The 14,086-nt window shown below is 52.2% G+C and overlaps 1 protein-coding gene across 2 annotated transcripts; it reads right to left on the bottom strand.

Annotated features, from left to right (window-relative positions):
* Nucleotides 1-261: 261 nt before the first annotated feature.
* ESYT1 (extended synaptotagmin 1) lies at nt 262-13,887 on the bottom strand. Of its 2 annotated transcripts, none has more exons than XM_069489533.1 (31): nt 13,411-13,887; nt 11,871-11,912; nt 11,527-11,661; nt 11,331-11,404; nt 11,131-11,203; nt 10,883-10,972; nt 10,644-10,699; nt 10,105-10,228; nt 9,839-10,015; nt 9,632-9,714; nt 9,298-9,346; nt 9,072-9,158; nt 8,879-8,971; nt 8,563-8,664; nt 8,316-8,402; nt 7,468-7,617; nt 6,991-7,146; nt 6,693-6,869; nt 6,066-6,148; nt 5,894-5,942; nt 5,697-5,786; nt 5,472-5,567; nt 5,137-5,208; nt 4,748-4,834; nt 2,485-2,625; nt 2,183-2,337; nt 1,979-2,077; nt 1,764-1,895; nt 1,580-1,685; nt 1,325-1,374; nt 262-1,136 (listed from the first exon to the last, which is right to left on the bottom strand). In XM_069489533.1, exons 1-31 carry the CDS (start codon nt 13,798-13,800, stop codon nt 1,097-1,099), a joined length of 3,345 nt encoding a protein of 1,114 aa, XP_069345634.1. In that variant the 5' UTR covers nt 13,801-13,887; the 3' UTR covers nt 262-1,096. The 2 variants fall into 2 exon arrangements, with proteins under 2 accessions (XP_069345634.1, XP_069345635.1); XM_069489534.1 differs by having other exon boundaries at nt 8,563-8,634.
* Between the last annotated feature and the right edge of the window lie 199 nt (nt 13,888-14,086).

Below are 14,086 nucleotides of genomic sequence, written 5' to 3'. Positions count from 1 at the left end.
GCAAGCCCACAGCGGTGAGCAGACCAGCGAGATGGGTAACAGACACTGTGACTGGCACGGAGCCTCGCTCATCTGAAACGCAACAGCAGCTACTTCACGCAGGCCCCTTGACCGTCCTCAGCATTCTTGGTGGCTGCAACCTCAGTAGGTTTTGACCATCAATTAAACTGACAAGACTCATAAATTGAATAAAGGCTTTTGACAGAATAAACATCTGATGGATATCTTGACTTCCCTATCTTTAAGGAAAAGAGCCACGATTGGTTTGAGTATAATGTTTAATATAAGATACAGTGGATTGGCCGAGTTGGTGCAAAACTAAGAGTACCAGATTCAGTTCTAGTCAGTGAATTAACAGCCTAGGCACTTGGTCAAAAAACTAGCCCTGCTGTCCCGGGTCCTCCAAGGCCCTCTGCACATCACCAGCTAGGGGCTCCAAGACTGATATCCCATTACTTGGAGGCTTGGGTAGAATTCAAGTGTCCCCAGTTCCCAGAGTGAATCAAGAGGCTGGCCCCAGCCATCATAGCAGATATAATTTTCAGGACAGGCTTGAGGCAAGTGGGGACAGAACTGGACATGGGGTCCTGGGCTGCTGTACACGTGCTACATGCAGTAGTCCAACAGGCTCACAGCTCGGGAGGTTAGCCTACGCACTGTCCCACCCACATGGTTATCCTCCCTAACTGCTCGTGGTAGGGAAGAAGGTGACCATGCAGTTAAAGAATACAGATCCTTCCAAAAGCTGTATTTGGCATAATCTATTGCCACTGCTAGCGCTGCCAGTGGCCAGGCACAGGTACTGAAGGCCCTGAGGAGTTGGGAGGAAGGGAGAACAATGTGCAGGCAGAGCAGGAAGCAGCCAGCTCAGGTCCCTGCCCCAGGAGCCCAGAAGGATAAAGGCCGTGCAGTAAAGGGGACATGTGGTCCTTCTCTTTGGTCAGGCAAAGGCCCTAGTATGGGCCTAGAAGGTGAAAGGGCTGAAGGGTGCAGGCTCTGCCCTCAGACCCTAGCTTTAGGCTCATCACACTGAGGCGGTGACACAGTGAGAGGCAAGGCAAGATGACACAGCAGTCAGGCTGGGAATCACTGGCTCCTAGGAGCTGCCCTTGTCCTTGTCATCCATTAGGTCATACCTGTGGAAACAAGGAGAGAGGGCTTAGGTAGAAAGATGACTGTTTTGTCTTCTTATAAACGAGACATGATCCAAAGGCTCCACACGTCATAGGTCAGTGGTTCTCAGCTCAGACTGCGTCCTTTTTCCTTTCCTGTGATTGGGATTTCTCCTACTTAAACATCCAGACCCACCGACCTAGACACTCACCACTGGGCGGCACCCTGGGAAAGGTCTATCTCAGCAAGGTCCAAGTGCACCTGTGTTGGAGGATGGTAGGGGGCAAGGTGTTATTTAGATATGACCCTGTCCCCTCATCACACACTCCCGATCCCAACCCACAGCACAGATGATAGAGTGAACTCTAAAATATCACCTGGGATGCTTCCTTCCTAACAGGGACTACCGCCTTGGAACCAGCAGCTTCCGACTCCTACCTCTGCCCTGCCCATTCTGCCCTCCTACCTTGCCCAGCAGCTCACGCTCTCTTGACATGAAGGAGGAATTAGACTTGACAGAGACATCCAGCTTTCGCCTGAGGGCCTCATCCAGGGGCAGATCCCACTCAAACCTGGGGGAGGACTGGGTGTTAGGGGCCAGGGTCCTTCCCAAGCCTGCCATCTCTCCACCTGAATGCCCACTGACTGACCGTTCATTGAATTCAGGACTTAGGGTCCTCTTCTTCTGTGAGGTCTTCCTCTTGGTGCCTCTGTTCTTGTCTGGCAGTAGCAACAGTGACACGTAGGGGTCCGGGGGATCCCGTCCACTTTGTCGAAGGGCCCTGCAACAGGAGGATATAGGTGATAAGGTAGCCCGAGGCAAGGGACAGAGGGGACCCGGAGGACAGGAGGGATGGGGTCTCACCGGCAACTGTGAACGATGCTGACCAGCTTTCGTTCTTCGCTGTAGTACCACACAGTCAGTTTCACCTGGCCCAGAGGCCCAGCTGGAACCTCAAGAGGACTGTGGAGAGATGGCAGCAGGTTTGGGAGAAGGTAGAGCCTAGTGCACCTGTGACTCAAACTTCATATTCCCAACATGCCTCATCTCTCTGTCCCAACCCTTTACCTGTCAACGTGTGTTAGGCGCTGCCGGAGCTCTGGGGCTGAGGAGGTAACGGGAGGGAGCGCCCCCCAGACCTCCGGTTCTTCACTCAGAGACGAGGAGCTGTGGCTATAGCTGTGGCTGTGAGCTTCCACTCCGGAGTGCTGGGACACCAGGATCTAGGGGCAAGAAACCGTGAGCTGAGCAGAGTTCTCCCAGCACCCTGGCTCTAAGACATGGCCCTCCGTTCCCATCCCCTTGGCTGTACCCTGGCCAGGAGGGCGCCCCTCCCCCCCTTAGCCTGCCCACCGTCCCCTGGCACTCACCCCTAGCTGTGCTCTCAGCAGCACCTGCCCTTGACCACTGTTGAGCATAAACCAGCGGTCCAAACAGAGCTGGTCAGCCACGAGGAGCTCCGAGAGGGGCAGGACTAACGAGCCCAGTGCACCAGTCCCCTCACCCCGAACCTGTGGGGCAACAGGGCTGTGATCAAGGCACACACATCGATAAATGAGTTAATCCTGGTATTCAGGGTCCAAACGCTTGGACTCGTGGGTGGTTTTGGTGAGAGATTCCCCTTTGAGAAGGGCAAGGAAGCCATGTAACAGTTGCTGGCCCCTCTTTCCTTCCTTCCTTAACCAGAGTAGACCACACTAAACTTCCTAAACTTTCCTAAAACTTTCAAAAATTATACTAGTAATGCCTGCACAAAGTACAGAACCGTCAAAATGGAATTAAATGCAAATGTTTCCTGCTTATTCTACTTCCATTGCCATATTCCAAATATAAAAACCTTTAAGCCCCTTCTGTTTTCTTTGTTCTAGTGTCATTTTAAGAAATACGCCTATATGTCTATTTCATGATTTACCAACCTTAGATAGTATCTACCAATTGTGTGCTATGAAAGATGAGGAATCGAGCTCATTTATACCTCTTCTCTACCTCTGCTAGTGTTAACAGTTAACATTATTTTTAATTCTATTAGTTTCTATTTTAATTCATGTTATCCTCTACTTGCTGTGCTATCAACTTTAGAAGGAACTTTTTTCTTTTCTTTTTTGTTTTTTAGAGACTTGGTATGTTGTCCAGATCCTTCTGCCTTGGCTTCTTACAGGTACCACCCGGCTTAGAAACACTTTTCTTTCCTTTTATTTATTTTTTTTTGAGACAGGGTCTTGCTCTATTGCCCGGGCTAGAGTGCAGTGGTGTCATCACAGCTTACTGCAGCCTCCAACTCCTGAGGCTCAAGTGATCCTCCTTCCTTGGCCTCTGGAGTAGCTGGGACTACAGGTACACACCACCATGCCTGGCTAATTTTTTTATTTTTTGTAGAGATGGGGTTTGGCTATTACCCAAGCTGGCCTTAAATTCCTGGCCTCAAGCAATCCTCCCACTTCAGTCTCCCAAAGTGGCCTGAGCCACCACACCCAGCCTAGAAGCAATTTCTTGACTCCTCCCTCCATAAGAGGAAATCAGCACTCCTATATTACTTTCATCTATCCTCTCCAAAAAGAGCACATGGTGCTCCAACAAGAGGGAGAGGAAAAACACGATATGGGCAACAGATTTACCTTCTGGATGTCTCCCCTTGGATGTCCCTCAGAGATCTCAAATTCAAAAGTTCCCTCTCTGTGCACTCCCTGTGTCGGCAATAGCACCCTCACCCATCCTGTGCCAAAAACCCTGGGGTTATCATCTAGGCCATTCCTTGTTCCTCCTCCCCCTCCATGTCAGAACCACCTCCAAATCCTATCGGGCCCTTGTCATTTCTGGCTTCCATTCCTCTAAATAGTCTGTCCACTGATCTCCTTGCCTCCTGGCTGGTCCTTCCCATCCATTCCTAACCTTGCCATCAGCATGATCTTGCTAAAATGCAAATCTGGATATGTTACCTTCCTTCCTGCCTCTCTAATCTATAAGGAATGTGCTTTCATTTCTTTCTCAGCCTAGAGTTTTCCTGCCCTTCTCTTCTTGGGCCAAGCCTATCTACCCTTAAGCTCAGCGGTCATCTAACATGCCTTTCTTTCTACCTTCCCCTTTCCCCCAGACTGTTAGAACCCCTCCTTTTTTCTCCACAGTGCCTTTTTCCTCAGTTATTATTCTGGAAGTATTCTCTAATTATTTCTCTCTCAAAACAGTGTGAGCTCCATAAATGTAAGAACTTGATCTTCTACCTTTTTTTTTTTTTTGAGACAGAATCTCACTCTGTTGCCCAGGCTAGAGTGCTGTGGTGTCAGCCTAGCTCACAGCAACCTCAAACTCCTGGGCTCAAGCAATCCTTCTGCCTCAGCCTCCCAAGTAGCTAGGACTACAGGCATGTGCCACAATGCCCGGCTCTGTTTTCCTATATATTTTTAACTGTCCAGATCATTTCTTTCTATTTTTAGTAGAGACAGGGTCTCGCTCTTGCTCAGGCTGGTCTCCAACTCCTGAGCTCAAACGATCCACCCGCTTCGGCCTCTCAGAGTGCAAAGATTACAGGCATGAGCCACCACGCCCAGTCCTTGATCTTTTATCTTGAATGCCCTCTGCCTGGCTCAGTGCCTACCCCAGAACCTGCTAGAGATTTGAAGAAAGAGTTTACAGTACCTGCAACTCCAGGCTCTCAGCGTGTGGTTTTCTGATGAGAAAGGAAGCACTCTCATCCCAGACAGGGGCTGAAGTTTGGGGAATAGTCTGGTGGAGATGAGGTGTTATCATCAGTGGTTTATACTCTCTCCTTTATGCTCTTATCCCTGTCATTCTTCTCCTGCCCCTCCCCCCAAGATGGGGTCTCACTGGATCACCCAGGGTGGTACTGAACTCCTGGCCCCAAGCGATCCTCCTGCCTCAGCCTCCCGAGTAGCATGGACTATAGGCATGAGCCACAGTGCCCAACCTCCCTCCTACTCTTAACCCTGCAGTATTTGCTAATACCTTGGTTTTTTGTTTGTTTTGGGGTTTTCTTTCTTTCTTTTTTTTGCCTCCTACACCAATACCTTAGTTTTATGAGAAGTATCTCCCACAGTGAGAGTAGCGTAAGGGCTGGGGGGCTTGGTGCCTTTTCGGAGCTGGAAAGAAAATATTCATTCAGAATGTGAAAGAGAAATTGAATTTAGACCTAGTTAGGCAGATCCCCCCCAAATTATATTCACAGCCAGCAGCCATGTCTCCATTATTACTTGACAGCCACTACCTTCATGGCCTTGGACAGACAATTCTTCCCACCCAGTACCACCCTCAGAAAGAGAGGGGCCAAAGACACCAGGAGCATTCAAACCTCCGGGAGGTGAAAAGAGCCAGGGAGTTTTGGGGCCCGGGGGGCAGATCTCACCGGCAGGTCCCCTGCCCGCTCCAGATAGACAGACAGCAGGGCTGCTGCCAGTTCTGCACTCTTCTGAGTCTGGATCAAACTGTTCACCTGCAGCACCTGGGGAGGCACATGGCGGGCTAGGCAGTGGCAACCGACACCCTGGGGCCTGGCATGTGCCTTGAAAGCTGAGGAGAGCTCACCCTGCCCCATCTTGGGCTCCTTCCTTCTTCCAGACTCCTTCCTTACCTCCTCTAATTCGGCAGCAGTGGGACGGGGGGTCAGACGCTCCAGGCGCAAGTGCAGGCGGCCAGATGGGACATCTTCAAGGGTCAGCCACTGTGGAAGCAGGCGGGTGAAGACTTGGGGGTGCGGGGACAGGAGAACCATGAGAATGAGGCTTGGGCAAGATCAGGAGGGATTACTGATTCTAATCCAATGCTCACCTCATCAAGGAAGCCACTGTTTAAGACTGTGGTGAGACTCACTTTACACCTATAGAGGAGAAAGATTTAGACAAGAGGTAGATGGTCAGAATTGAGTCTCTCTCTCTGAGGCCAGACCCCATGGCCTACAGACGCCCAGCCTGTCTGCCCACCTGGACTCCCACCCTCTCACCTGCCCAGAAAGTCATCCTTGTCCAAGTCCTTGTCAAAGACTTCAACCTCTAGCTCTTGGCCTGGAATTGATGTGACAATCACCTAGTGGGAGAAAATAGTGCAGACAAAAGGGAATTCTGGCCGGGCGCGGTGGCTCACGCCTGTAATCCTAGCACTCTGGGAGGCCGAGGCGGGTGGATCGCTCAAGGTCAGGAGTTCGAGACCAGCCTGAGCAAGAGCGAGACCCCGTCTCTACCAAAAATAGAAAGAAATTATATGGACAACTAAAAAAATATATATATACAGAAAAATTAGCCGGGCATGGTGGCGCATGCCTGTAGTCCCAGCTACTCGGGAGGCTGAGGCAGGAGGATCGCTTGAGCCCAGGAGTTTGAGGTTGCTGTGAGCTAGGCTGACGCCACGGCACTCACTCTAGCCTAGGCAACAAAGTGAGACTCTGTCTCAAAAAAAAAAAAAAAAAAAAAACAACAAAAGGGAATTCTCTTCTTTTCCTCTCCAGATGACTGGATCCCCAACCAACTGGACTGGATCCCCAACCAACTGGACCCCAAAGGCTTCTGGACCACTCTCAGAGCTGGGGGGAATGGGGAAGAACTGGGAGCCATCCTAGGCACTCAATTCTGACCTCAAAAACCTCATTCCAGCGGGGATTGAGATCTTCCCGAACAACACGGCTCCGGAAGCTTCGTCCTGCCAACTTTAGTTTGACATAGGGGTCTGACTTGCCCTTCACCAATCCCCCTAAGAAACGGTCTTTGGCAATCAGGTCCTGGGCCTCTAATACATGGATCCGAAGCACATTCTGCAAAAGGGACAGATGGGGCACCAGATGGCAGTCAGAGGGAGGGAGACCGCTCTGCGCCAGCCCTGTGCACACTTAGGGTGGGCAAACAGGCCCTTGTCTTTTCCAGATATGGACTTACCTCAGTCCCAAAGTGGCTGTCAGGGGTAGTGTGACAGGGTCGGGGTGGGGCATCCACACTGCTGCCCATCTGGGGGCTCTCACTGTCCAGGTCCCCAGCACCAGGAGTACCAGGCACAGTGGGGAAGCATATTTCTGATGAATCCAAGTACAAGATCTGGGAAGAGTATCAAAGGGTATTCAATCAAAGAGGTACAACTAGTCACCAGCAGGCAAAGTGTTGGGGGTTGGGGGACAGAGTAGGGACTCTGACCAGGTCCCTGCCTTGGCTGGGCTCATCTCTAGAAGGTTTCCTCCACACACTGTCCAACTCACACACCATTCCTTCCACCAGTCAGATAGGCAGTTTTGCGTGCCTGCTCAGTGCTTTGACGTATACTAGTTCATTTAATCTTAGTGGCTCCCCGCTTCCTTACTCTTAATCCAAAGGAATCTACAGGCTTTTCCCCTGCCCCTCAGCACTTCCCCCATTTCCTACCCTCATGACCAGTTTCATGTAGAGCCTGGAGTTTGGGCCAGAGCTGCTGAGCTGGAACCACTGGTCCAGGGTGAGTTCAGGGGCAGTCAGCAGGCGAGACAGAGGCAGGGTCAGGGCTCCTAAAGTCAGGGCCCTGGAGTCATCCTTCACCTATAGGCACAGGAGGTGGGAATACAGTGAAGGGATTAGGGAAACGGGAGGCACACTGGGGAAAATTATAACATGGCTCTAGCTTCACTCTTCTTTGTACCAGTCATAAACCTTTTGCTCTACTCGGAGCCATCTTTTTAGTCTTCTGTCCGCTCCTTGGTCCCTTCCACCTTTGTTCATTCTGTTCCCATTACTTGGAAAGTTCTCATTTTCCTCCCTCAGCCTATTTAATTCCTATTCATCCTTCAAAGCCCAATTAAAACCCTACTTGCTTTATAAAATCTCTCCAGTTACTCCAGCCTCTGTAGCTTTCTCTGGCCATCCTCAGTAGTATACTATGGTATTTTACTCCTACTAGTTCACATGCAATTGTTCTTGAATGATTTTATACATGTGTGTCTTGTCTATGAAACTAGCCAGTAAGTTCTGTGAAGGCAGATACCTTTGAAATGCTAGGTGTTAACAATTTTATTGAGGCATAATTTATATACCATAAAATCACTCGTTTTAAGTATGTAATTCCCAATTATATAAATAATACTAGAGAGATAGGTAGGGAACAATAGAGAGATATTGGGGGAGGTAGGCAATCCAGGTAGATGGATTAAAAATAGGGAACAAAAGAAGAGAGAAGAAATGGTGCAGATCTGGGAGACAGAACAGAGTATTCAGGAGGGATGAATAGGTGGTTATCTCACTTGTACGTCAAGCTCCTGGCTTCGAGGGTCTTGCAGGAAGAACCGGAAAGCTTCCTCCCACACTGGGCAGTTGGTGCTGTAGACAGCCTGGAGATGTGGAGGATGGGATAAAGGGCATATGTAATAGCACCTTTCCCTTTCTCCAAGAAACCCTTGCATTTACAGGCATTCTAAAGGGAGACTTTATCCCAACAACAGTCCTCTCCCCCTGACATAACACCTCTCCCAATGATGTCCTAGCCCTCACCTTGCTCTCCTGAGTCACATCCTGAATTGACAGTTGTACCATGGGGTTGGGTTCCTTGTTCCCCTTCTTCAGCTGCAGGGGATAGAATTCAGAGGTCACCATCTTGGGGGATTTTGTTTTTGTTTTGGTGAAGGAAGGTGGGATCTCATCAGAATCTTTTCCCCAAGGTGGATCTGATCTCTTCCTGGGGACACTTGGGTTACATGTTGTTGCTTCTTGAGCAAAGCAGGTTGGGGGCATTTGCACCTAGCAAGGGAGCAAGGGAGGGTGTGGGAATGCTTTATCTAGGGCTCCCTGCTCACCCAGCCAAACTCACAGGAAGATCTTGGGCCCGATCCAGGTAGACAACTAAGATGGCAGCTGATGGTGGCTCCGGTCGAGAGGAGACTCCCTGGTTCCACTGTAGAACCTGGGGTGGGGAGTGGTAGTCAGACCTTGGTACCCCCAGCCTGTTATTCTTCCAGCTCCCTACTTTCCCCTCCCAGCTTCCTTTTTGCCATGTGTCTTACCTGCTCCAGTTTTTCTGCATCTGACAAAAGCGATAGCCATTCTAGCCTCAAGTGAACTTGGCCTTGCCCACCTTGCAGAGGGAACCACTAGAAGGAGAGGCAGAAGAAAGTGAGGTATGGTAGAGATCAGATACTTCCCCAACCACTTCCCCACCAACGTAGCAACTATTGTCTGCCCAGAGGGTGAGACCACCCTCACCTTCACCTTCTCCTTCTCCCAACTTACATCATCCAGTACGCCAGCCTGTAAGACCTTCCCCACATCCAGCTTCATTCTGAGGGGAGGAGTGGGGAGAGGGAGGGAAGGAGAGTGTTGTAATTATTAGCATGTTAGTGGCCTTCCACTCACCCACCCAGACATGACTGGCAGATCTCAGACTCCCTTTTCCTTATATTCAGGAGATATTTAGTGTGTGCATGAGTGTATGCATGGTAGGGATGGAGGGTGGGGAGGTTAAGAAGGAAAACGATACATGATGCCCAGGCCCACAAAACAACTGTAATTACCTCCAGGCCCTCAGTAGCATTGGTCTATAGAATCCCAACACAGGCAATCTCACCTGCCCAGAAAGTCATCTTTGTCTGGATCCTTGTCAAACACCTCCACTTCAATCTCCTGCCCTGGGACCTCGTGTACCATCACCTGGAGAACACAGAGGGATGAGGGTCTCATGGGCTGCAGCTGTGAGGATTATCCAAGCAGCATCTTCTCTCACAACCTTCTAGGCCTCCCCATCTCATGCAGTCAGGCTCCTCCGCTCTCCTACCTCATAAGTTTCCCTCCATTGGGGGTTGAGTTCCTCATCGATGACACGACTGCAGAATGTCTGGGTGCCCAGGCGCACAAGTGCATAGGGGTCTGACTTGCCCTCAATCAGGCCCTTCACATATTTGTCCTTGGAACTCAGCCCTTGAGCAGCCAGCAGGTGAATCCGAATAATGCCCTGGGGAAAGGAATCAAGATGGCGAGAAACTAAGGACCTAGCACAGGGTTCCTGAGAGAAGGATCCATGTAATGGGGGAGAAGTCATACCCTGGGCAGAGGGGACCGCAACTGAGCCACATCTTGAAGGTTAGGCACAAGGGGCACCAATAATCGGTTGGGTAACACTAGGAAGGCAGCGATGGAGTCCATGATCATGGTGTCAGAGAGTGAGCTGAATGGGGCAGTAGAAAAGGAAGGCGTATGGCCCCAACTTCCGATTCCCCCCAGCCCCAACTATGCTTCCCACAGCCAAGAGAGACCTAAAGCTTAAAGGAAGTCCTTTCTCAAAAATCCTTTTTGCTACTCTTCTCCCCTAACTCCCCACCTACTGCTCTCTCCCTTCATCACTGCCATCCCCAGCTTCCTCTTTTGCAGTTTTCAGCCCTCTCTATTCCCTACCAAAAATGCATGCTCCTCCCACAGAAGAAAAATCACATTATGAAACTTTTCAGGGGTATTTGTCTTATCTCCCCAACTAAAGTCAAGGTTCCTGGAGGGCACAGGCTGCATCTCGTACAGCTTTGTGTCCCTTAAACCCCCAACCCAGGGCTGGATCACTCAGCAGGTACACAGTAAATCCTTGATACCTAAGTCCTGGGATATCCAGCAGGTTAGTCATCCCTGTCCAGTTGATGTCCAGGGTCTGAAAGGAAAGAACCGAGGGGTCAGGACAGATCCTATGGGGCATGGTCACACCCATCCCAGCAGCCACATCCTTCAGTTCTCTTGTCAATTCACTTGTCATTCTCCATAGCTGGCTACCCTCATCCTCCCAGTCTTCTCTGTTTCCCCTGCTTCCCCACCCCCCTGCAATGTTTTCCCTTACCGGGCGTCGGATAAAGAACATCGACACAGCCCCCACGATAGGAAGGTCCCCAATAAGTGGCTCAAGAATCACCCGCAAGACGCCGTGTAGCTGGGGCAAGAAAAGAAGATCAAAGCTTTTCCCCAGAAAAAGTCCTCTAACCTCCCAGGCTTCCCTACCCTTGGTTTTTCCAACCTCCCACTTCCCCATATCCCATGTAACTTAGGGGAAAGACTCCCTACTATGTGGGCCCCTGACATCTGCCCCACCTGCATGCCCTTGACTCCTGCTTTGCAAAAATATTTCTTCACTTCCACATCAATTTGCACATCACCTACATAGCTGGGAGGTTGGTGAAGAGAGAATAAAGGGGTTAGTACTAGGCAAATGTGGGGGTTGGGGGGAATTAAGTAGCCAGGAGTGACCAGGACACTGGAGGGGAGGCAGGAAGAGTGGTGAGTGGCACTACCTGATGTTCAAGTCCAGCAGGATCTGCTCTTTTCTCTGACCAGGGTGAACCTTGACTCCTATGATGCGCAATGGCTGGGGAGAGACAAATTCTTGAGAGAGGGGAGGGAAGAGAAGGAGGACCTCATACCCTCTGGGCCACCCATCCTCCGCATCCCATTCCCCCCCACCCGTTACTTTCTCTCCTACACACATACCTTTTCACCCAGTTCCACTCTTGTAAACGCAAATGTCTGCAGATGGGTGTTGGATCCCCGAACAGCCGGGGCCACAGTTTCTGCCAGAAGCTTCTCCATATACTGGCCCAGGAAGGGCCAGACCTGGGCCACAATCTGGGAGGAAAGGGAGGTGGTCACAGGAGAGCCTGATCTTCCTTCTCAAGGCAAGTTCCTTCAGAACCTTCCCCTCAGGAGAGCACGGGGGCGGGGGGGGGGGGGGGACTAGGCTGGGGGAAGAGTGGAGGTGTGGAGGGGACCAGCAAGAGGAATGAACCCCTATTCTCCCCTCATGAAGAATAAAAATCAGGACAATCAATCCTCACCTTATTTAGCCATTCAGCCTTTTCCACATCTGGGAAGCTGACCTGGAGGTGAGGAAGGCAGAGATGGTGATGAGAGTACCCTCCCCCCTGTGGTTTCCTACCAAGCTGCGGGAGGGATGCTTGTAGAGGAGAGGGAGTGTGTAAATGTGACAGGGACTCCTCACACCTGGTGGGGAGGGCTGGGATGTCCAGGTTTCGTTGCTCACAGAGTTGGGGGGCTGAGGTCTCCCTATTAAGGGGAGCTGACAGGGTGTAGGCCACACAAAGTTGTTTTGTGGCTAGCTCAGAGATGTGAAATGACAGCTGCTGGGGAGAGAGGAGGAGGGAGGAGAAGGGCACATTCTTTCTGGAGGGGGAGGTCCAGTCAAATCGGGAGTTCAGGGAAGTCCTGGGATTTAAGAAGTCTTTCCCCTCTCCCCTCATTCTGGGGCCTCTATAGCAAAAAGGTGGAGGGGGAAGCAAATCCTTGAGTCAGGGAGGGACCAGAAGAGCTAATTAGGCCCTGGCTTTGTGTTTGTTCTTTCTTTCTCTTTCTTTCTGTGTGACTCCTTTTATGGGAAAGAAGGACACCTGTGCTTAGCATTGTGAGGTAGGCAGATTAGTTTCCACGTGAGGAGCAGTAGGCACACAGACAGTTGTTGCCTGGGCTACAGGTCTCCTAGGACCATTTCTCCCTCTTTCTTCTCCCCAGTCCAGGGCCTGGAAAGCATGGCTGTGTCTGCTTAGTGTCAATTTTAATTCCCCTCTTCTGCCATTCTCCCCTGGACTGGCACCTCTGATGGGAGGGGCCGGGTAACGGGCTCTGCCTCAGAGCCGCGGGGTGCAGAAATAAGGGTCTCAGCCCCAATCGAGCAAGCGCAGCCCACAGTCCGGAAAAGGGTGGGGCCGGCCAGGGGCGGGAGAGTGCGGGCAGCGGGCACTGCAGCAGCCGCACTCCCCTCCTCCCGCGCCCCCGCCCTACGCCCAGCTGCCGCCTCTGCTGCGCTGCAGCCCGGCTGCGGGAGGCTGGAAAGCGACTGCCTGAGGGTCAGTCCAGGTGCTGGGGCTCAGCTGGAAAGTGCTCCTGGGGCTGGGTCCCAGCGGGAAAAGGGAGAACCTTATGGTCTTAAGTAGGTAAAAAGTCTTGAGGAGGACAGGAAAGGCGAGGGAACCTTTTGAGCAGTAACGGGGACCTGGATGCCCAGAAGCAGCAACGGTGCGGACTGGCTGGCACCAGAAGCCAAGAGGGGCGTTCAGGAGAGCTGGCTGGGAGGGAAAGCCTCAGCTGAGACGAGGGCCCCAGATGTTCTTACTGCTGTTGCCCAAGAGTAGAGGAAGAAGTCCTGATTCTGGGCATGCAGAAAGGGTGGGTGGGGAGAGTGGGTAGTAGGTCCCAAGGGTGGCGCGTCCCAGCAGGCAGGCGGCTAGCGGGGTGAAAGGGGAAATTCTGGGGCCCCCGTCCCAAAGGGGGGAGTTGACTCTAGGGATAGGGAGGGAAAACCCCAGACTGAGAGGCTCAGAGGGGGCTGTGCTGCACCGAGGACCCAGGGCGGTCACTCACCCAGGCAGGTAGCTCTCGATGGCTCATATAGAGAGTTTTCGCCGTGAGCCGCTCCTCGTCGTCCAGTAGCTGCCTCGCTACTCGAAGGCTCCGCTCTTTCTCCTCGCGGACCCGGCGCCAGCCCAGGTAGAGAGCAAGGCCGACGAGTACGAAACCCAGGCTGAGTCCCACTGCCCCGGCCAGGTACACCGGTACCAGCACCAACAACCGCCGCCCAAAAGAAGTCAGCACCGCTAGGGCCTCGCCCGCCGCTCCTGGGCCGGCAGGTTGGCCCCCAGAACCCGGGTCAGGTTTCGTGTGAGCTGCGGGGGGTTGCTCAGGGGGGTCAGACGGGGCAGAGGGCTGGTCCATAGGGCTGGGGCTGGAGTCCTCTCCAGGAGGGCGCTCCATTGTGCCACCTCTGAGAGGATCCGCCCGAACCGGAGACCAGCTGGAGGGTGCCTGGTCTTGCGGGCAGCTTCCCCTAGGCAAACGGTGTTCCCCAGGATGGGGGAGGGGACTTCAAGCCACGCCCACCCTTTCTGCCGGTTTGGGTTGGTCCGCGCCGCATAGATCGAGGTGGAGTTAAAAGGTTGAAACTCCTCCCTTCTTCCGCGGAGATGGGAGAGGGGCTCGGAGAGGCTGGACCTCCCTGATTGGACCAGAGTGCCAAGATGGGGGTCTGGGACGGCGGGAA

This window comes from Eulemur rufifrons, chromosome 16, assembly GCF_041146395.1.
Source record: "Eulemur rufifrons isolate Redbay chromosome 16, OSU_ERuf_1, whole genome shotgun sequence".
In the NCBI taxonomy this organism is placed as follows: Eukaryota; Metazoa; Chordata; class Mammalia; order Primates; family Lemuridae; genus Eulemur; species Eulemur rufifrons.
Note: the sequence above shows the minus strand (reverse complement) of the source record. Positions and strands in the feature narration are given on the sequence as shown.

What these genes read in the sequence shown, in the direction of transcription:
- ESYT1 (XM_069489533.1), bottom strand. Translation starts at nt 13,800, where the DNA reads ATGGAGCGCCCTCCTGGAGAGGACTCCAGCCCCAGCCCTATGGACCAG. An exon ending in AGGCTGGCGTACTGGATGAT is followed by an intron (nt 9,159 to 9,297) that starts GTAAGTTGGGAG and finishes CTCTCCTTCTAG; the next exon opens with TGGTTCCCTCTGCAAGGTGG. An exon ending in CGCCTAACACACGTTGACAG is followed by an intron (nt 2,078 to 2,182) that starts GTAAAGGGTTGG and finishes ATCTCTCCACAG; the next exon opens with TCCTCTTGAGGTTCCAGCTG.